This window comes from Mycosarcoma maydis, chromosome 6 (genome assembly GCF_000328475.2).
Source record: "Mycosarcoma maydis chromosome 6, whole genome shotgun sequence".
In the NCBI taxonomy this organism is placed as follows: domain Eukaryota; kingdom Fungi; phylum Basidiomycota; class Ustilaginomycetes; order Ustilaginales; genus Mycosarcoma; species Mycosarcoma maydis.
Window position 1 is genome coordinate 210,690 of NC_026483.1, and position 20,583 is coordinate 231,272.

Here is a 20,583-nt window from a genome sequence, read left to right on the forward strand (position 1 = left end):
CCTTCAACATCACCTTGCATTAGCTTTGCACCTTCGCCACTCTCCTTTCTACGATCACAGGTAGCTCACAAGCTTCGCAAGCAAAGCATACCTCGAACGCTTGTCAAAGCACCTAAGCGCTGACTTCCCGAGGGCTTCTGCAGTTGCAATCTCGCCACGATCGGGACACTCGTAACCTTTCTGCGTTCTCTGGCGTACTACCTAGCGAGCCCCGCTTGGTCGAAATCACGCATTTCATCTACAAGCCATGTCGATGTTTGGGGGTCTGGATGGCGGCTTTGCCCGCTTCATGCAGAATGGCATGGATCCGCGTTTCCCAAGACCACCGCGAGCATACGATGAATACTTTAAAGCATACAGTATGGCCATGCTTCCCGGTAAGGAACGTCTCAACGTCAGCTATGGTGGCAAAATTATCATGCCTCCATCCGCACTAGCACACTTGACCAATCTCGAAATCGAGTCGCCATGGTTCTTCGAGTTGCGCACTACAGGAGCGTCCGAGGTGCGCCGCACGCACGCTGGTGTACTCGAATTTATCGCCGACGAAGGCCACGTTCATCTTCCCGCATGGATGATGCGGACTCTCGGCTTGTCGGAAGGCGATCCTATCCGACTCACGGGCGCCACGCTCCCCAAGGGTAAGATGGTCAAGATTCAACCACAAACCGTCGATTTTTTGGAGATCAGCGACCCTAAGGCAGTGCTCGAGCAAGCTTTCCGCAACTTTTCCGCACTGACGCCCGGTGACATCGTCGAGATCAGCTACAATTGCCTCACGTTTGAGATTCTCATCATGGAAATTACGCCCGATGCCGACGGTATTTCAATCATTGAAACTGATCTAGAGGTAGACTTTGCTGCACCCAAGGGCTACGTCGAGCCGACACCGCAGCCAAGACCTCCACCGCCAACCATGGCCTCGAAACTAAACATTGACAGTTCTCGTGTTGAGTCAATTCCACCGACCCGCACGTCAACACCTGGATCGCTCACAGGCACAAGTGCTACTGGCGGTTCTGGTATGGCCACCCCATCGGGTCCCTTCCGTGGCTCAGGTCAAACACTGAGCGGCAAGAAGAGCAAGGGCAAGAAGGAGCGCCAGATTGAACAACTCGATCCTTTCAGCATGATACGACGTACCGACATGCCACGCATCGTGACCAACGATACCCAGCTTACAGAGAAAAAGATTCCCGCTGCACTCAATTTGCCTTTTGGAAAATTGTTCTTTGGGTACGAGATCATCCCTGTTGGCGGCAAAGTTGATGGAACTGTAAAGGAGAAGAAGACGGAAAGTTTTGGAGGAGCAGGTACGACTCTGTCTGGTCGCGCGCCACGACCCAAGCCGCAAGAGAAGGACAACAGTACACCGACGGCGAGCGCAGCATCGTCAGGTTACACGCTCGGCGGAGGGCGTGTGTTGGGAGAGAGCTCGCGAAGCAGCCGGTACGCTACACCGACAAGCTCTGATGGTCGCAGTCTCAACGAAAGCAGACGCGAAGTCATCGAAATTGACTCGGATTGATGCTCACTTTCGTTCTGCTTACATGGCGGGATCGCATTGCACGGTAACCATTCGGTAAGACGTACAGGCAAAGGCGTCAAGAGGTTCGAACCAGTCGAGGCAAGAAAGACCAATACCTCTTGTGCTGCTTTGCTTCACACATGCAGATCAAACAACGAGTCCTCTTGCCATAAGTCTGCTCCTCCACGTCTTCGTATTATCATGCAATCATAGTAGCCATGCATCGCTTCATCTTGTGGAACGTGCTGTGCAACTTGACATTCTCAGAACATGGTGATGTCATGCGCGTCCGGTTCGTGACTGGCCATGAGTGTGTGTGGCCTCGGACACGAAACCAGGGTAGAGGAAAGGGGATCTCATTGCTGAGTGGGACCAGCGGCGGCGGCTGAATGCCAGGAATGCGTCTGAGCCCGTTGTGGCGGCTGATCTTCGGTCCGAGCTAACGAGGGTGTGGAGCGTGGACTTTGAAACAAGGACACGGCCGTCCTGCTGGATGGCTGTGCATATTGGTAGCTATGTGTTCCGTGTGCTACGTGCCGTTGAAGGGGACTCTGGGACACGCGCTTGAATCGCTCTTGAGGATTGGATGGAGTACGAAGGTGTGAATGAGAACTGGGCAGTGAGCCTGGCTGCATTCGGGGAGAATCTAACGAGACATGCAGCAGGGCGCAAAGAGTCGGCAATTGTCAGACCGTGAACAGCAAAGCATGTCTTGCACTTCGCAACCAACCTCTGATTGAAGCCCTTGCCATAAAGGTTTTAGGGGAGATAGCTCGGAAAGGGAGAGGCGGTGGCTTGAAGGCAAAGATCTCCGATCCGCCTGTCGATGTTTGCGTCAGAGGTCTAAAACACAGCATTCACCGTCCATGTCAGCGCTCTTCGTAAGGCAGCGTCCCTCGATTGCAGTTTCGAGCAGCAGCTTACCTAGACCTTAGCTCTGGTTGTTGAAAATTGCCGCTGAGGCACCTTGAAGGTGGCCGTAAATGTGCCCGATCTGCCGCTGCCTCGGTGTTGCAAGGCCGGTGGGACCTGTCATGCCGGTCGCGAAAAAACGGACGTCAGACTTCTGGTTCACAGCAGCGAAATAAGGCGAAATGGGCAGCCCTCGCATGTCGTTTGGCTCTAGCTGAAGAGATGTTTCTCGTTTGACTCACGGCGATTCGTTGCAAGTGATGTCAGCCTCAACTTTCAGAGGACGCGACCTCAATGCTTGGACGTCTGCTTTCAAAGCGAGGTTCTCCTTGCGTACTGCAGCCAATTCCCTAGTAAAGATTGTATAAGAAGAAGGCCAATTGTCAGAACTGACGTGTGTCCTGATGCGGAGAGTCTGTCTGTGAAAGTCGTGAGTGTGTAGAAGCCTACCTCTGCAACACCGCATACCTGTCAAAATCGTTCTTGAGGAGGCTGAGCAGCCGCTTCTGCTCAAGCACCTTACTTTTGAGATAGCTGGAGGAAAACAAAAGCAACAAGTGGAGCCCATGTATGCCAGTCTCTGTGAGTCGATCAGCTAGTAGCAATTTGAGCTTGCAACGAAGGGCAAGACACACCTTATCAAGTCCGACATATGCTTGAACTGGAAGGTACAGTTTCTCCTAATCAGCTCTTGGTTTCACTCGTCGACACTCGACGATGGTCTGTTTTGTTTTAAAGATCTCATACCTGAAACTGTCGGCCAATCGCCAAGAGAAATACTTTCGAGTAGTCAGGTCAGATTAATCCTTCTTTACCCAATTGATGGTCCAAGACTAACGTTGTATGCATCTGTGAGCTCGCCAATCGAAGCGTCAAAGGGCTGCAGGTAACGCTGTAAGGGAGCTGGGAGCTGTTGAATGCACGCAATGTGTGGTTCATCAGCACCTTCCTTTGCATGGTAGGTATCTGGTCAAAGAGACGAGGTCATACCTCGTTCGGCTGGAGCTGCATCGCGTAGACGTCGATGTGGCATTTCGGACAAATGGCCCGAAGCTCTCGGGGGAGCGGCTGGTGATCGTGTGCTTGTCCACCGTTTATTTCCCTGTGGCAAAAAATGTGGAAGCACTGTAAAAGTTGGACAAAAGCAAAATTCAACGACTCACAACATGTCGTCAGTGACGACGAGTGCAGCCCCTGAAGCTAACGAACAGCTTGGGTGTGACTGACCTCTCCGATCCAAAAGGTACCTTCGATGACACTTTGCGTACGGTTCTCCGCGATTGTGTCGCTCGCACTCGAGACGAGAGTTCGGTGGCAAACGGAACAGTGAATATGATCGAGAAAGCTCGGCGCGCCTTCAGAGACAGTGGACGTCATCATATCTACGCAGGCTCGAATAGCAGATGGTGGACGAGAAGAAACGTCTCGTTTGACATGCCAATGCTACGGTCACTGTGTCCTTTGCTCAGCTCACAGAGGTATTCGAACGACAGTAAAAGCGAAGTGCTGAGTCGCCGATGCTGCCTCCTCGAAAAGCTCACGGCAGTTGAACGCGTCGGCATGTCCGACTCTGGTAGCGCGCGCCATTTGGATGAGTTAGTCGCACACCGCCACGATCAGTAGAACAATGACTATCCCTTGAATCATGTTCTATAGATTTGCGCCCCCGTCGACTGAGGGGTCCACGAAGAGCCTAGAAAAGCTACACGTGAAGCCAAGGTCTCTCCCTGTGACTTCAGAAGGTGATCCAAGATACAAATCACGTGACATTGATTCGAGGGTATCTTTTGACCCAGCACACTGTTCCTTCACCGCTTGTGTATTGTTAGTATTCATAGTGCCTAAGGCATCTTGCAACGAGTGAGCAAGTGTGTGTGTCAAATGGCTGTATGGTGCAGACGAGTAACGATAAGAAGGAACGCGGCTCCTGTCTGGTTTAAGTAGGAGCTTGCTTGGAACAGAACATACTCACTCAAGAAGATGTCACGAGTAACGTGATAGTTAAGGCCATCAGGTTACTTGACGAACGCCAGTCTTGAGTAAAGTTAGGTGTCGGCACGCCAGGCAGTCACGAGTTCGCGGTCCCTCTGGAAAACATTCATGATTCGTGATTCACGGTTCCGAATTGGTTACAACGTCACCCTCACGACTGTAGCATAATATTTAAATGCACCGAGCTGATTCGTGATTCACGATTCACGATTCATAATTCATGATTCATGATTTGATGATTACCGAACAGAACTCGTGACTGCACTTTAAGTTGTTCCCTCTCTACTTCACACATCCGCAAATCGACCGGACTCGACTCGGATCGCCAGCATACACCTTGCCGGCTCGGCCTCGAGCTCTTTGGTTCGCGGATCACATGCATGGGCACAGTCACGGCCTCGCCTCGAAGATCCGCACCGCACTTCCAAAGCTTGAATTAACTTGACCAACTCTCTGATGTGGTGGACCATTTTCGCACACAATCAAAATCTGGTTGCTCAAGCTTCTCTGTGATACTCATCTTCACGACTCCGTCGTCCATCACGATCCCCAGCATCGCCAGCCATTAGAACTCGCAGGCTTCCAAGAGCCCTCTACTCTATTTGCTGGCACAATCTATCTTGGCTGCGCCAAAAACTCGACAAAATCTTGATCTATCTTTAGGCTGCTACGAAATCACACCCGTCTTTCCCAAGCTCGTCAAGTCTGTGGTCTCCGGTCTCTGGATCCAAGCCAAATCTGCATACGACCTGACGACCGGAGTGAGCCAGGCGGCGCTCGTCTCTACCTCAAGACGCTCACAACCAACGCAACACCGTCGTAGTGGTCGTGTCAATCCTTTCTTCGGGCGATCTGAAAGCCAACTCATTTGCGCTTCGGGCGGGCGGGCGACCTGACTGATTGACGGTCAGACACAGTGGCTTTTCTTGTCAGTCTCTATCTCGGAGCATTCTCCTTACATCCTTTCATATCAAGTAGAATAGCTCTCGTTTCCTCTCGCCAGGGGGTAGTTGCCCTGTCGTTTTTCTTCCCGTCCCAAGCATTTATTCTCACCAGACGCTGGCATATGGTACTGGCATCCGGCGTGGATTAGCGTGGCGTCCCCTAGGTTGTCGACGGCTTTGCTGGCAAGAGCAACCTTACCAGAGCCTGTCTGCTCGAGACCAATTGTCATCGATCCTGGATCGCCATCGAGCTCAACTTTCCACACAGGCCTGATTTGCTGCGATTGCAAGTCGCATCTCGCTATTCATCATGCCTGAAACAACGCACTCAGCCGTGAACGCAAACAAGCGACCTCATCCACCCGCGTCAACTAATTCTCCGCAGCAGCTAAACAAGGCAAGTCAGTCGCCCAAAGTCGCGAATTCAATCGCTAGACTACGACAGAGCCCGAGAACAGCGACGCTCTCTGCCATTGCCATGCTCCCAGCGTCCTCACGAGGTGCTTCTTCGAATTCCCCTTCGATATCGTCAGGCTTGCATGCTTCCATGTCGACCCGAGCCCTTTCCAACACAGGCTCCGATGCATCCTCGAGTGGCACTGGCATTCGACGCAGCCCTTCATGGAATGCCAACGCGACAGGTCACCGTGCTCGTGGATCTCTCGATCGAGTTGCAAACATTCCCGAACCGGAAGACGCTGCCCAGCAAGATGGTGCGTCAGACTCTGAGCCCGACGACGTCGTCATCCTGAGCGTCCTAAAACGAACCAGAGACCTATCAAATGCTGAAGATCAGTCAACTCCGCAGCAGCCGCAAAAACCAGCAAGCGGCAACGGTATTGAGCAGTCTCTGGCGCCAACCAGTGGCGTCTCGTCTGGCGATATAGCGCAGAGGAAAACAAGCGATGCTCTCCCGTCAAACATGTCCAATGACGACCAGATCGGATCAGTCACACCACACAGGACTTCTCTGAACGATTCTGTGGACCCTCAAAGGCTTCCTAAGCTCCCCGGGAACGACCTGTCTTCCTTGGAATCAGTCGACTATGAGCGGCTGGTGGACGGGCATGCCAAGGTCATCACAGCTGTAAGCTGTCTCGAAATCTCCGAGAAAGAACTCGAGGAGCTCATAATCGAGCTGGTCGAAAGTTCAGGCGAGCCATTGGTCATCTCCGACCTTCACAAGACTGCGTTGTGGTCTTCGGATCTGTTCAGGCCGCAAAGGTATGTGATTCTCCGATCCAGCATCGAAGCAGACAGACGGCGAAACAGGTTCTGCTTGCGATCTCACTGGCTCGACTGACCAATTTTACCGTCTTCTGACTTTCTCACTCGCTGCAGTCAACAAGAAATTCTGACTCCCGAGCAAAATGACAGGCTGCATGGAGAGCATTTGTCCCAATGGTCGCAGTGGCGCGATATTCTGAACAAAGTGGTGCATCCGCGCCTTGCGTTCCATGGCGCCCACGATGTGTCGACGTCTCTTCAATCCCAAGCGCGCCCCGACACCTTGAGGAGATACTTTGGCCGTGAACGTGCTTGTATACCTCTGCAGCGTTACATGTGCTCAAGCCTCGGTCAAAACCTGATGGTCTGGAGCGACCCAGACGCTTCCGCGGTGTGGATGGTTACTCAGTCTGACGACGCAGATGCCTTGGACCGGTATATTGCCTCCAAAGGCGGCGATCCTCACTCAAAGAGGTTTGTACCGCACCTCACTGAGCTTGCCGATGCAGGCTTCCCCATCTTTTGCTGGAAGCAACGCGTCGGCGACCTAGTGCTCATTCCACCGCGCGCATCACACCTGGTCGTCAACATTGGTGGCCGCACCATGCAGGCAGCCTGGTCGCGCATGACCGTCGACACGCTGACAAGTGCGTTGTTCAACGACCTTCCCCTGTACCAGCGCATCTGCCAAGTGGAAGGCTACCACATCAAGTCGATCATTGAATACACGCTTAGCTCAGTTACCAAGCAAGTCGAGACTCATCTCGCAAATAAGCGCGACACACCGCTGACGCAAGTTCGCGAACTCCGTAGTCTGCTGCTGCTGTATGATGCTATTCTCTCCGCCGAGTATGTCCCCGAATGGCGCGACATTGCCGTGGAAGGAGGCGAGGACAGCTATGTCGAGTGCGACTTCTGCGGCGCAGATGTCTTGCACGGCTATTTTGAATGCCCAGTCGGCGAGACTTTGTGCGCTTTGTGCTACTGTCAGGGACGACTCTGCAAATGTGGTAACGCCGTTGAAGCGTTGCAGCCGCGCCAACATTGGCGCCGCTTCGGCGAACGCTTACAGATTCGCAACCTGGCCGCAAAGGCTCTCTTGACCGTGGAACCAGAGCTAGCGTTAGCAATCCAGGATAGGAGCGACGCTGCTAATGATGATGCGGAGCAGGATTCACCTTTGCTACCCGTGGAGATGCTAGAGGAGGACGAAGTGGGCAAAAGAAGCTGGCCACTCAGCTTTCTGGCCGCGATGAAGCTGTACAAGCGTCGTCAGACCGCGGACTGGCAGACCAGCAGGGAGCCCTGCAAGATCTGCAAAGCATCCCTGGATCTGTCGCAGCGGTACCACTGCAAACCGTGCGGCCACTCGTACTGCTTTGGATGCCTGTTGCACGAGCTGTACATCCATCCGGTGCATGCTTTGGCTCAGAACGAAGCCAAGCAGTTCCACAACTACCACAAAAAGGCCAGCGCGTTGGATTACAAGGAGTGGAAGCAAGATCCACTTGAGTTCCTCGCCGAAGCTCGCGCCCATTTTGCGCTTATTGAATCTGCACGAATCAATATGAAAAGCCGTCCTGTCACCAATGGCTGTCGTATCGGCTTTCTCGATGTCTCTGATCAGTACCCGCAAGGACTTTCGGGCACTCTCGGTGTGAAGCAGTCCATCAAGGCACAGGTCGACCAGGTCAAAGCGGTGACAGATCTGTCGTCTCGCTCGGCCACACCCGTACCGCGCAAGCGTTCGAACGGCTCGGATGAGCCCACACCAAACGGATCGCCCAAGTCGCCCTTGAGGAAGAAGGCTAAGTTCATCCTTAAGCGTACGGGCGAGAATGGGATCCCCATGATGGAGACGCCACGAGAGCAAAGTATTTTACGAGACGCCGTGACTTCTCCAGTTGACACGCAGTTGAAGCCATCTGTTTCGTCGGGATTCCGCAAAAGTGACCAAGTTACTCAAATGACAGCCGATCAGCTCGTCACTCCGGTACCCACAGTCGCCAATGGCATCCGAAATTTTGTGCTCGGCTTGAACAGCACAGGACAATCAGTTCCCTCACTAAGCGCCGCCGATCAGGCAAGTACACCTGTTTCATCGCTCGATTCGTCTTCGGTCCCATCCGGCTCTCTCGACATGGCACTCAGCAAGCCCACTGTGTTCGAAACGTCGGTGAGCAAGCGCGCTAGCACAGCCGCAGCTAAAAATGTGCCAAATGTAATGCCAGTGGTTCCCAGCTCGACGAGCACGGCAACTATCTCCAGTCTCGCCGCCAGGGCCAAGCTCGCAGCACCGAGCAAGTTCACTCCTTCCGCCAACATTCAAGACGGAACGGGTGTCTCTCCGTTCCAACGATCGTCGGTACCAGTTCCGAGTCCAGCCCCTACTGTGGCTCCGACAGCAACGCTCAGCCCTTCGTCGCCTCCTAATCAAAGTCTGACTCCGGCTTTGGCGGACGAGACAAGCGACCAAGGGACCTTGGCATTGGCGACAAGCGCGGTAGCCGCTGGAATCTCTTCGAGCCCTAGAGAAAGTGCAGCAGCATCGCCAGGATCCGCTGCGGCTGGCCTTGGCTCGCTAAGTAACATCAATTTGCGGGTGGTGACTGAGATCCTGCGCATCTTCAGCCAGTCGAATCAGAAGTCGATTGAAGGTCAAGTGGCAGTGATTCTTGAGGCGCAGATGGCCCAAGCGGAAGAGTGCAAACAAGCAGCGGCGAAAGAGGCCGAAGAACAGCGCCAGGCGACGGCAAAGGTGGAAGCGACGCTGTTGCATAGAATTGGTCAGCTAAGCCAGGAAGTGAATAACCTGGCGCAACAACACAAGTTGGAAATAAGGGATCTCAAGAGTAGGCACGAAGCGGCCTTGAAGGAACTCAGGCAGAAGCTGCACGAGGTAGCCGGACAGCAGGTGGATACGGTGCAGCGGGTCAAAAAGTTTGATGAAAAACTCTCAGGGCTTCTAGACGACATTGAGCGACAGGCGCAAGCGCATCTACAGGCAGAGCTTTCATCCCAAACCTTGCAGCCTTCCGACATCGGGCAGCCAGTGCCAAGCACCCACTTTGCCCCTACAAGCAATGTGCGTTAATGAGACCGTTTGGAATTCGCTCTTCGCCTGCTCATTGCACACATGGATTTCAGTAAAAGCCTTGTTCTTTCAAGGTGAGCAAAAAACATTCGTGATTGGTGTATCATTTCATATGTGTACACCTGCTCCGAAAAGATCAAGCGTCACATCGCCTACCCTACCAAATCACGAGCTGATTCTGTGCACCAGCTTCTCGGCGGAAGCCTTGCCTTCCTGTACGTACTTGAGACCCTCTGGAATGCCTTCCAGGCCTCCAGGCATCTCCTTGATCCTGTTGCCGCGCAAGAGGCCTTGTTTGAATAAATGATAAAAGTGACCCTGATTGCCGTTCAGCCATTCCTTCATGAGCTCAGAGTCGGCCGTGACACGATCTTGATCATAGACAGCTCTTCCGTAACTGAATGGACGACCAAGAGCGGTATAGACGAGAGTGTGGATGATGTTAATTTGGCCTTTGCGCAAATTGATAGCCTCCTTGTCTGGCTTGAGGAGTACGACAATGTCACCGTCCTCTGCACCGAGGGATTTGACGCAGAGCTGCTGTGTGCCGTTCTCCGAGATGCAGTCGAGCGCCTTGCTTAGGTTGGGATACTTTGCAGCAATCTTCTGAGGGGTTGTTTCGTCGCGGTAGTCGTACAGATCGTCTGCACCAAGCTCCTTGAGCATCTCGTGATTTCTGGGACTTGCGGTGGTGATGACCTTGTAACCAGAAATATGAGCAATTTGAATGGCCCATTGACCGACACTTGTGCTTCCGGACCAGATCAGGATCTCTGGCGAATCATCTGTCACCTTGATGGGAGCATTGGACAAATCTGGCACGGGGATCGCCAGTCTGTGGAATAGTGCTTGAACCGCAGTCTCTCCGGAAATCCCCAGCGAGGCAGCTGTCAGGTCGTCCACATTGTCCGGAATGGTAGCAACAATCTCGCTGTTGGTTTTGAGAAACTCGGCAAAGCTGCCTCGATCAGGATCCAAACCGCCGTGCACGAAACCAGCCACGCGATCACCTTTGCTAAGCGAGCTGTTCTTGACTTGAGGACCAAGCTCTTCGACAATGCCGACAAAGTCGCATCCAACCTGTTTGCCAGGGCCAGATATCAGGGCGACATGCTTCCAGTCGGTAGGGTTGATGGTGACTGCAAGCGTACGAATAAGAACCTCGTCCTTGTCGAGCGTAGGAAGGGGCACCTCCTGTATCTCGGTCTTTTTGTCTTTGGTCGTAACCAAGGCTTTCATCTTGGATGGCAGGAACATTCTTTCTGTCTTTCTGGAGCGCGCCGATTGATGGTAGTTCAGACGATAGAGAATGCAGCTTCAATCACGAATCCCAGTGATTGCCGTTTTTCTGTGACTCTGGCGCAACTATCAGGTCGGCTTCTCCCGCAAAGGTTGTGAACAGAGCGGGACTTGCAAGGTTTAGAAAGCCGATGTGGAGGCACGCACGGACGAACAGCGCATTTCTGATTGCCTTGTGCACATTCGTATTTGTGCTGTGTGGTATGTGCGTTTTTACTACTCTCAGTTCTCGTCCGTGCGAGTCATGAGGGTTGCGGAGATAAGTCAACTGCCGTGGAACACGAAGGCTAACTCGTGACTTCAGCTCAGCCGTCAACCTCAGGAATCACGAATCATCAATGAGAAATACTGTATATCCTTGACGGCCTGTCGAAGGACCACGGACCTTCGCACCTGACGTAACACCACGACTCGTGGCTCGTGACTCACCTCGTTTTCGTAATTCACAATTTGTGATTGTCGAAGCGAGCCGAAGCGGTCAATTTTTAACTCAAGACCTTCAGCAGATGCGCTTGGTTTGAGCGTGTTCCATTTCAGCTATGATCATGGTTGTCGTCCAAGACGATGGCTTGCTTTCCAGATGTGTTCAAGGATGTCAACAGCCGCTGGTCATGGTATCTAGCGGATGGACGGAATCAGCCAATCTGGATTGACACAAGCTGAGCCGCTTTGGAGAGACTCAGCTGATTTCTGGGGAGCGCTTTCGACTTGGTTTCCGCGTCTCGCGTCTAGCTTCTCACTGTCATGAGTCTGCTTGCTGTGAGGCAAATGCGTGAACTGGGGGGACTTTCAAGAGGATTGTTCCGACAAAGGAGACGGACGGCAAAGCCGTATTCGGTCGGGCTTTAGTGTGTTTGCTGCTCCGCATTTTTTTTGGCTTCATTTTCTTCGAAGAGCTCATCGAGTTGCAGCTCTTTTTCGAATCAGTCACGAGTGCACCATCGGACCCTTGCCGATGCTGGAAGCAATTCCGATTCCTACACGCTAATTCGTGATTCGTGATTCACGATTCATGTTCATGATCCACGATTGCTTCTTTGGCCATCACCTTCTCAGTCACCCGCGGCAAGCTCCATTCTGTCTCTCGCCCTCTCTTCCTTTCACATCTACGTTCGAGCTCTGAATTTGCTTTCCGACACACACGAGGAGTGCCTCTCCCCCCTTCTTTGGACAGAGCGCATACTGGATCATGTCTTTCGAGCGCTTATGAAAAGAACCTCGGGAGGCTTTTGGCTTTATCAATTGGATTTCATCTCCCCGAGCGTCCGGTGGAAGCTTTCCAGCCCACAATTCGGCAACTCCGTCCCGCTTGTGTTGCGCACGCTGCTTGGAGGCTGTACACACTATCAGTTACAGTAAACAAGCCGCCCAGGCGTAACGGCCGGTATGGCCCAAGAGGGGCTTGGAGTGCGGCGCGACCCTCAAAAGCTCACAACGAGGAGAGCAAGGAGGTCGCCGTCCGGCTCTGCGTCTTCACTGCCCCTCGTTCGTCAACTGCGGTCTCGAGGCGAAGCACTGTTTCAACTACATGGACGATGGATCTCTAAACACCAAATTCGCACCTTGCTGCTCTGCTCGCTCGTCATCACCTCTCTCTTTTATCCCGCCGTGGGCATCTACTTTTGGGCATCTAAAGGTGGCCCTGGTGTCTCGAGAGGCGATGCCAAGAGCGTATGGAGGTCGCTCAGCACCCCTTTCATGGACTCGTTTGCCAGCAGCGGCCGAAAGCACGTCAACGCATTGAGTGACCTTCGCATGGTGTGGGACGATGCACGCGACCTTCAAGCTGTCGACATCAGCGACGCCAAGGTCCTTCTCGATCACCGAACACGGCAATCTTCATCTTCCGCTGGCATTCTAGCCCATCCATTTTCGCGACCGCGCTGCCGATCGATCCGTGTCGAACATGTCTTTATCACCACCGACGATGTCATGGCAGGCAGAGGCCCTCGATTCGGCGTGCTCGAGAAACGTATTCTCAATTCAGCGCTCCAGCTGCAAAAGTCGATTGAATCGGAATTGGCAGATGCCCAAGATGACGACAGCCGCAAGTCTGGCTTGGTCTGTGTACAAGCACGCACCTCCTTTCCCGGTCGACAGACTACCTTCGGCAAGGAGGCGGCCTGCCTGACGTTATCGCCGCTTGAATACTGGAACTTGGACTCGCAAGCCATCCTGAAAGATGACACGCCTGCGCTTTTTGTCGCTCATTCCTCGCTCAATCGCACCAGATTGGGGGCCCCAATGTCTCCTTCCACCACTCTGGCCGGGCGGTGGCATCTGTTCAAGCGATTGCCTCGAGCCGAATTCCTCGCCTTTACTTTTTTCTTGCACAACGACCATCCTGCCGCATGCTCCAATGCAGAATCTTCTCCATCTGTGGCCAAGCCAATCTCCTCGTCAGCCGCTCAAGCAAGCTGGCAAGATCTCCTCACTCGAGTCACGGGCGGTCAGGTACGGCTCATCGCGTCGCCTGAAAGCATCTCTCACAATCTCGTCCTGCAATTCGCTCCGCACGCAGCTGCATCCAAGCGCAAGCCTACACACATCTTCCTCTTGACAGCTTACGCCTTTGTCATCATCTACATCTCGCGTGGCCTCGTCAACTTGCGTAAAGTTCACTCGCGCTTCGGTCTTGCATTTACCGGCACCACCCAACTGATCATCAGCATGATCATGAGTGTTAGCATCTGTGCGCTTCTTGGTATCCGACTCACCCTTGTTCCTTGGGAACTCCTGCCTTTTGTCATTGTCGTCGTTGGCTCGGAGAACATGTACAGTCTCACCAAGGCCATCGTCGACACGCCGCTATCCCTTACAGTATCGTCACGCATCGCACACGGTTTGGGCAAAGTGGGCGTGCCCATCACCCTGACCACGCTCGCAGATATTCTGCTGCTGCTTGTCATCGCTCTCTTCATCGAGGTGAGAGCTGTGCGCGAGTTTTGCATCTTTGCCATTTTCTCACTCATCATGGACTGGTTCCTGCAGATGACCTTCTTCGTCACCGTCCTCAGCATCGACATGCAACGTCTCGAGCTGGCCGACCTTCTGACGCAAGGCACTCGACTGAGCAGGAAGCAGGAGCATCTTTCACACTCACACGATAGCACTACCCACAGAAGCACCAGCGGCAGCGAAGATGCAGATGGTGACGCTCATTCTGACGCGAGGAAACGCGGTAGTGTCATCGGAGTACCTGCCAGATCTGGCAACATTGTCGTTGCAGCAGTGTCCAAGTTGTGGAAGGCAAGGACCGCCAGAACTGCAAGTCTCACCCTCATCCTCGTCTATATGGGTGGGCTTTACCTTTACTATGGGACAGGTTTCCCAAGCCATCAGCAATCGAGCTACATCCTTCCGGACGACTGGGATACAACTCGTCCCACTCCGTCCTCGAATAGCGCCTTTGATCCATTTGGACATCTCGATACCAAGCTCAATCCTTCTTTGCCTTGGTGGACGTCGTCGCCGAGCGCGGACTTCTGGACCTCACTCAACCCCATGGGCGCTCAAGAGCTGCGAATTGACGTCAGGCCGTGGACCATTCTCTCGCTTCGTTCATCTACCGAGGGACAGGCCCCTCCGTCTGTTGCCACTTTTGCAGACTGGGCCTTATTCCGTCCTAGAATTCGAGCAGTCGTCTGGTTTGTCAAGCTCGTCATCCTTCCAATTTCTGGCACCACAGCGCTACTCTGGATGTTGTTGCTCTACCTGCTCAAAGATACTGAGCTTCTTGACGCACAGCGGGACAAATCCGAAGCGGATCCCTCCGAGGGGATGAACGGATGTACAGCCCCTACCTCGCCGTTGTCTCTTGAACCCAAAACTGCGGTCATCGCCAACGCTCACTCCTGTGATATCGAATATCTCGTTCAGGACGGAGGGCTTGCAGCCTCGATTGATAATGGTGGAGACATTCACATTTGGAGAGTCGACGGCGGCAACGCATCGAATGAAGATTCGCGACGAAGAAGCACGATTGGCAGAGCACGTTCGGGGCTTGCACTCGAACAGAGCGTTTTCGTAGCACTGGCACTCTCAGCCGAGGCAGGCTGGTTGGCCATCGGATATGCATCGGGTAGAGTGCTGTTCCTCTCCGCTGAGACTTTGGAGCCAATTTGGGATTACATTGTCCTTGATTCGGCCTCGCCCATCACTAGCTTGACGCCGCAGCACCAAGAATCCATGCACCGCCTCGACACGGCTGTTGCGCTGTCGGCCCACTGCGACGGCACGATTCGCGTTTGGAATGTAGCACGAAAAGAGGTCAAGCTGGTTACATCTCGAACCCAACTTGACTCCCGGTTGCGCTGGCGATCCTTGAATGTCCTCGTGGCTGCGGGCCAGAATCCGAGCGCCAACATCATCAGCAGTAGCACAGCCAATGGCAGTTCAGTCAGCTCGGCGTCATCTCGAACACCTTTGATAGGCTTTGCAACTTCTGACGGCCAATTTCATATTCGAGCAGTAGAGTCGGGAGGCGTAAGCACCAAGACCGTGTTCACTCTCAAGATGGAAGACCGCGGCCAAATCTGCTCGGCGCTACTCTGTCAGCTGTCTAGTCGACCGTCTGTGGCAGACGAGGCACCGCTGTTGAGAAACACACTCCTCCTCGGTTTCGCCAATGGGCGAGCACAGCTGATTGACTCGGATTCAGCCGAAAGCATCAGCAGCGTCGACTTGGACGATGGGCCTGTAATAGGCCTTTCAGCCATGGACTCTGGCGAGGTCAGCACTTCTGCGTTCATCGCACAGACCACAGGTCGAGCTTCACTGCTCGTTGTCTCGAGCGGTCCTTCCGCTGGAGCTGCAGTGATGGAGAAGAGCGGGTCCATTCACAGCAGCTTGAGCGCGGTGGCATCCGGCTCACCCCTCCGCATTCGCACGCCGAACGGATCTAGCACGAATGCTGCTAATTTCTGGGCAGACGTCTCGACACCGCCGAGTCCTGCCTCGGAGCTTACGAATCCAATGGCGTACCCGATGTCGTCGCATGGATCGGCTTCTAGGCTGCGTCGCGCAAGTGCACACATGCGAGATCGCAGCGGCACGGGCGCATCGGCCGATGGTAGCTCTCAGACTTTGGCAGCCTCATCGAGCTTGTCGGTCTTCCCGAACACGCCACCGCCTAGCGGAACCATGCAGAAGTCGGATGACCGCCAGCTGAGGTTTCTTGGCTGGGTTCGATGTCAGAGAGGCGGAAGCTTTGCCGCTGGGGCTGGAAGCCTACTCGTCGGTGTTGGTCGAGCGCCGAGGAGCTCGACTCAGAGCCGATGGGAGTGGTGGGCGCTTGACCTGCGCGAAGAACTGATTCTCGGACGCGGCGGAGAACTTATGGTGCCACGTCAGCCATTACTCCTCACGTCGGAACAGGTAACCAGGAGGCCGTCGCCAGGTCGTCAATCTCTGCAACATTCGCGAACAGGACGGCGCTCACTAGAGATATCGCTCGATGATGCGTTGTCGTTCTCACGCCTGCATCCTGTGCAGGGTCTCTCAACGTCTCAGCGCCATGAGACTGGCCTCATCTTTGGATTTGGAGGCTCGATTGGCGTGCTCCGCATCTATTCAAAGCCAGCCTGACGCGCATGGTTGAGTCCTCTCTGTGCAGACTGGATATTTTTACGTCCTTCCACGAAAAAATGCGTTGTGTTTGATGAACATGATGCGCTGTATTTTACATTTGGCAACCGACCCATACTTATGCACAACAGGGGACTGCGGATGGAATTAGGAAGGTGCACTTCTTTGATCGTTGGTCTGTGTGTCATACACATCAGAAGCTTTGTGAGTTCGGAAACGATAGAGATCGCTTGGAGGAGAATGCTGTTACGGACCGGCGATCTGAGCAGGGGCATCAGCGAGTGTGTCTTCCACCAGGGTCTACTTTCGAACGAGGGTTCTTAGATTGATTTGACAAAAATGCACCGCTCGCTGGCTGGCTGACAGTTATCCATGTTCCTGACAGCTTTGCAAGCTTCATCAAGGGCGGGCGCCATGAGAGAACAGCAGACTGGATCTGTGGGGAGCCGCATTCGTGATTCACGATTGTGGAGTTTCACCCCGCGGAGGGAGATGCTGAAGAGTGGGGAAGCCGGACCGCACTCACGACTCGCACCTCGAACAAGAAACATGAGCTACACGGTAACACGGAAAAGGGTGAATCTTGTTAGACTTCCACTCATGTAAGCGAAAACAGAAATCGTGAATTGAGAAAACACAAAGAAAAAGTCGTGAGTGACTCTGTGACTGTGCTGTTGCCGCGCATCCTTTGATCCCGCATTATCGATCGATGAGGCGGCATCATTATGCATGACTTGGAACCCGCCAGGATCGCCGGACCGGTGCAAAGACTCTCCCATTCTTTGAGTTTTGTTCAGAGGGAGTCATCAATACTTTGGAGTGCTTGAGCCCGTGCCTCAAGAAAGAGCTTCGCAGATGGCTCGTAAATGATAGTCAAAAGCGGTAGAGGCAGAGAGAACCTAGATGGGCGATAATCAGGCTTCATGGGAATCTCTCAAGGCATGCAGCATTATCTAGAGAGGCGCGGCGCGAGTCCGGACATCTCTCGGACAAGTTTCCATGAGATTTCGTGTATCAGAGAGAGGGAGAATCTGGTGTAGATGGACGATATCTTGCTTCTGACTGATACGTCTGATAGAAGATAATCTCGCATGGTCGGGACTAAAGTTAGTTTGAGAACGCCGCGAAAGCATCGTTGTAGAGTCTGGTTCTCATTTCTATTTGATGTTCCGGACCTGTTTCTTCTTGATCGCGCACAGCCGATTTGGTGTGAGAAGCTGTCAGTTGTTGCGAATGTGTGGGTGGTATGCGCTGTGCGGTTCACACGGTTCACGGTTCACGGTTCAGGACAGAAGAGTGTAGAATTTTGCATTTTGCGATCGGCTGGATAAGATTCTCCAAAGATGATTCCAATCGCAGCCAACCCTCTTTCTTGCCACCTTTTTCAGAAAATCGATCTAGGCGGACAGCCCTGGTCGAAAATCAGAAAATAGCGCAGTTCGCCCGTGTCCGTGCGCAAAGAAAGCTAGCCGGCTGATCACTGACTGTTGCTCATCTCCACCTGCCTGGTTAACAGAAACTGCACACAGGCGCAAAATAGGCCGTTGGTCAGCTCGCCTCTTCGGATCGCTTTCTTCTGAGCAGTCGAGCGTTGGTCCCAACACTGCGTACACCCTCTCCAGTCTCGTGCGTCTCTCTCGTTGACTGCAGATCTGCACCCTCGCACCTATCTTTCTGCCATCCAAAGCTTGCTTTCTCTCTTAAACCATCATCCCTCCTCTCCATTCTTTGCCCTTTGCTCTTCAGCACTTGCAAGGATTCTCTCTACAGCCCGGACCCGAATATCCTCACTTGCCGCCCAGCTTACTACACGTAACATGTCGTCCCAAGCTGTGTAAGTGATTAGTCTTGTTTGCTTAACTCCGGACCATGACGGGTGCATCTACCTCTCGTCATCGCATCGCAGTCTATACTTTCTCGGGATGCTGACTCGACCTTGTTCCTTCGGTGATTCCTCTGTTACCGCCGATGATTTCTGTTGCTTGTTGCAGTGCCGATATCGGCCTCATCGGCCTTGCCGTCATGGGTCAGAACCTGATCCTCAACATGAACGGTACGTTTGTGACATTGGCTGTGAAACGAGCGAGCTGCACATGCTGGCATTCTGGAATGCTGTCGCTCTTGCTAGAGAATGACGTGTCTTAACCGTCCCTTCTCCTTCGCTTTTCTTCTCTCAATTTACAGACAAGGGCTTCACCGTCTGCGCCTACAACCGTACCACCAGCAAGGTGGACGACTTCCTCGCCAACGAGGCTAAGGGTAAGTTTGAAAAGCGAGCATTGCCGCAAAGCATTTCGTAGCTTCTGCTGCAAAGCTCGAGGATCGCATGATCCCAACTTGGAAAGACGCTCGAATCTGCTTTCTGACGGTTTTGCTTCCCCTTTACTCATCTGAACGCCCACTTCGGCCCCCATTCATCTTGATCTACCAATCTCCGCCTATTTTCCCTGTCCGACTCTTGGCTCGGCTGGATCTGGAAATTTTTTCCATGCCACAGGCACCAACGTCGTTGGCGCCAAGTCGATCGAGGAATTCGTTGCCAAGCTTAAGCGCCCTCGCAAGATGATTCTCCTCGTCAAGGCCGGTCCCGCCGTCGACGCTTTCATTGAGCAGCTCCTCCCCCACCTCGAGCAGGGTGACATTGTCATTGACGGTGGTAACTCGCACTACCCCGACTCGATCCGCCGCTGCAAGGAGCTCGAGGCCAAGGGAATCCTCTTTGTCGGCTCCGGTGTATCCGGTGGTGAGGAGGGTGCGCGTCACGGCCCTTCGCTCATGCCCGGTGGTTCGGATGCTGCATGGCCCCACATCAAGGAGATTTTCCAGAAGACCGCTGCTCAGTCGGATGGCGAGCCATGCTGTGACTGGGTCGGCCAAACCGGTGCCGGCCACTACGTCAAGATGGTCCACAACGGTATCGAGTACGGCGATATGCAGCTCATCTGCGAGGCCTACGACATCCTTAAGCACGGCCTTGGTCTCAAGGAGGGCGAGATTGGTGACATTTTCACCAAGTGGAACACTGGTGTCCTCGACTCGTTCCTCATCGAGATCACCCGTGACATTCTCAAGTACAACGACGAGGATGGCGCCCCTCTGCTCACCAAGATCATGGACTCGGCCGGACAGAAGGGTACCGGTAAGTGGACCGCCATCAACGCGCTCGACCTCGGCCAGCCCGTCACCCTCATCGGCGAGGCCGTCTTTGCCCGATGCCTTTCGTCGCTCAAGGGCGAGCGTACTCGTGCCTCCAAGATCCTCGGCGGTCCCCAGATCAAGCCCTTCGAGGGTAACAAGGAGCAGTTCATCGCCGACCTCGAGCAGGCTCTATACGCTTCCAAGATTGTCTCGTACGCCCAAGGCTTCATGTTGATGCGCGAGGCCGCCAAGGAGTACGACTGGAAGCTCAACAACCCCTCGATCGCGCTCATGTGGCGTGGTGGTTGCATCATCCGATCCGTCTTCCTCAAGGACATCACTGCGGCCTTCCGCAAGAACCCCGAGCTGGAGAACTTGCTCTTCGACGACTTCTTCAACAAGGCTATCCACAATGCTCAGGAGGGCTGGCGCCGCGTGGTCGCCCAGGCCATCCTGTGGGGTATCCCCACCCCGGCCTTCTCGACCGCCCTTGCCTTCTTTGACGGCTACCGTCGCGAGCTGCTCCCCGCCAACCTGCTGCAGGCCCAGCGTGACTACTTTGGTGCTCACACCTTCCGTGTTCTGCCCCAGTTCGCCAGCGAAAAGCTTCCCGAGGGCCAGGACATCCACATCAACTGGACAGGCCGTGGTGGTAACGTCTCGGCTTCCACCTACCAGGCATAAGCTGTCGATCTGGCGCCGTGGGAGCACGCGACGGCCTCGTCGCCTTTCAAGGTTTTTGCCTGACCCCGAGTGGCCTGCTCGATTGTACTGCTATCTAAAATCTCTTATGATCCGACTCTCTCTTTTGAATATGAACTCATAACGATCCAGCCCGTCTTTCTTACCGTTTGTGAGCCGTC

At 53.8% G+C, this 20,583-nt stretch overlaps 6 protein-coding genes across 6 annotated transcripts; 4 read left to right on the forward strand and 2 right to left on the reverse strand.

Moving 5' to 3' along the window:
* Positions 1 to 247: 247 nt before the first annotated feature.
* UMAG_02572 (polyubiquitin-binding protein UFD1) lies at positions 248 to 1,528 on the forward strand (the record flags this gene model as incomplete). Its single annotated transcript, XM_011390673.1, has 1 exon — positions 248 to 1,528. One exon carries the CDS (start codon positions 248 to 250, stop codon positions 1,526 to 1,528), a length of 1,281 nt encoding a protein of 426 aa, XP_011388975.1.
* A 356-nt stretch (positions 1,529 to 1,884) lies between these two features.
* On the reverse strand, positions 1,885 to 3,473 carry UMAG_02573 (uncharacterized protein; the record flags this gene model as incomplete). The annotated part of the gene is made up of 7 exons (XM_011390674.1): positions 1,885 to 2,174; positions 2,259 to 2,371; positions 2,683 to 2,790; positions 2,909 to 2,974; positions 3,076 to 3,101; positions 3,279 to 3,406; positions 3,431 to 3,473. The coding sequence occupies 7 exons, from the start codon at positions 3,471 to 3,473 to the stop codon at positions 1,885 to 1,887; spliced, it is 774 nt and encodes a 257-aa protein (XP_011388976.1).
* A 2,213-nt stretch (positions 3,474 to 5,686) lies between these two features.
* Positions 5,687 to 9,697, forward strand: UMAG_02574 (uncharacterized protein; the record flags this gene model as incomplete). Its single annotated transcript, XM_011390675.1, has 2 exons — positions 5,687 to 6,600; positions 6,718 to 9,697. The coding sequence occupies 2 exons, from the start codon at positions 5,687 to 5,689 to the stop codon at positions 9,695 to 9,697; spliced, it is 3,894 nt and encodes a 1,297-aa protein (XP_011388977.1).
* Positions 9,698 to 9,862: 165 nt separating this feature from the next.
* Positions 9,863 to 10,954, reverse strand: UMAG_02575 (uncharacterized protein; the record flags this gene model as incomplete). The annotated part of the gene is made up of 1 exon (XM_011390676.1): positions 9,863 to 10,954. The coding sequence occupies one exon, from the start codon at positions 10,952 to 10,954 to the stop codon at positions 9,863 to 9,865; it is 1,092 nt and encodes a 363-aa protein (XP_011388978.1).
* A 1,428-nt stretch (positions 10,955 to 12,382) lies between these two features.
* UMAG_02576 (uncharacterized protein) lies at positions 12,383 to 16,582 on the forward strand (the record flags this gene model as incomplete). Its single annotated transcript, XM_011390677.1, has 1 exon — positions 12,383 to 16,582. One exon carries the CDS (start codon positions 12,383 to 12,385, stop codon positions 16,580 to 16,582), a length of 4,200 nt encoding a protein of 1,399 aa, XP_011388979.1.
* A 1,817-nt stretch (positions 16,583 to 18,399) lies between these two features.
* Positions 18,400 to 20,404, forward strand: UMAG_02577 (putative phosphogluconate dehydrogenase (decarboxylating); the record flags this gene model as incomplete). Its single annotated transcript, XM_011390678.1, has 4 exons — positions 18,400 to 18,416; positions 18,574 to 18,635; positions 18,767 to 18,841; positions 19,080 to 20,404. The coding sequence occupies 4 exons, from the start codon at positions 18,400 to 18,402 to the stop codon at positions 20,402 to 20,404; spliced, it is 1,479 nt and encodes a 492-aa protein (XP_011388980.1).
* Positions 20,405 to 20,583: the final 179 nt, after the last annotated feature.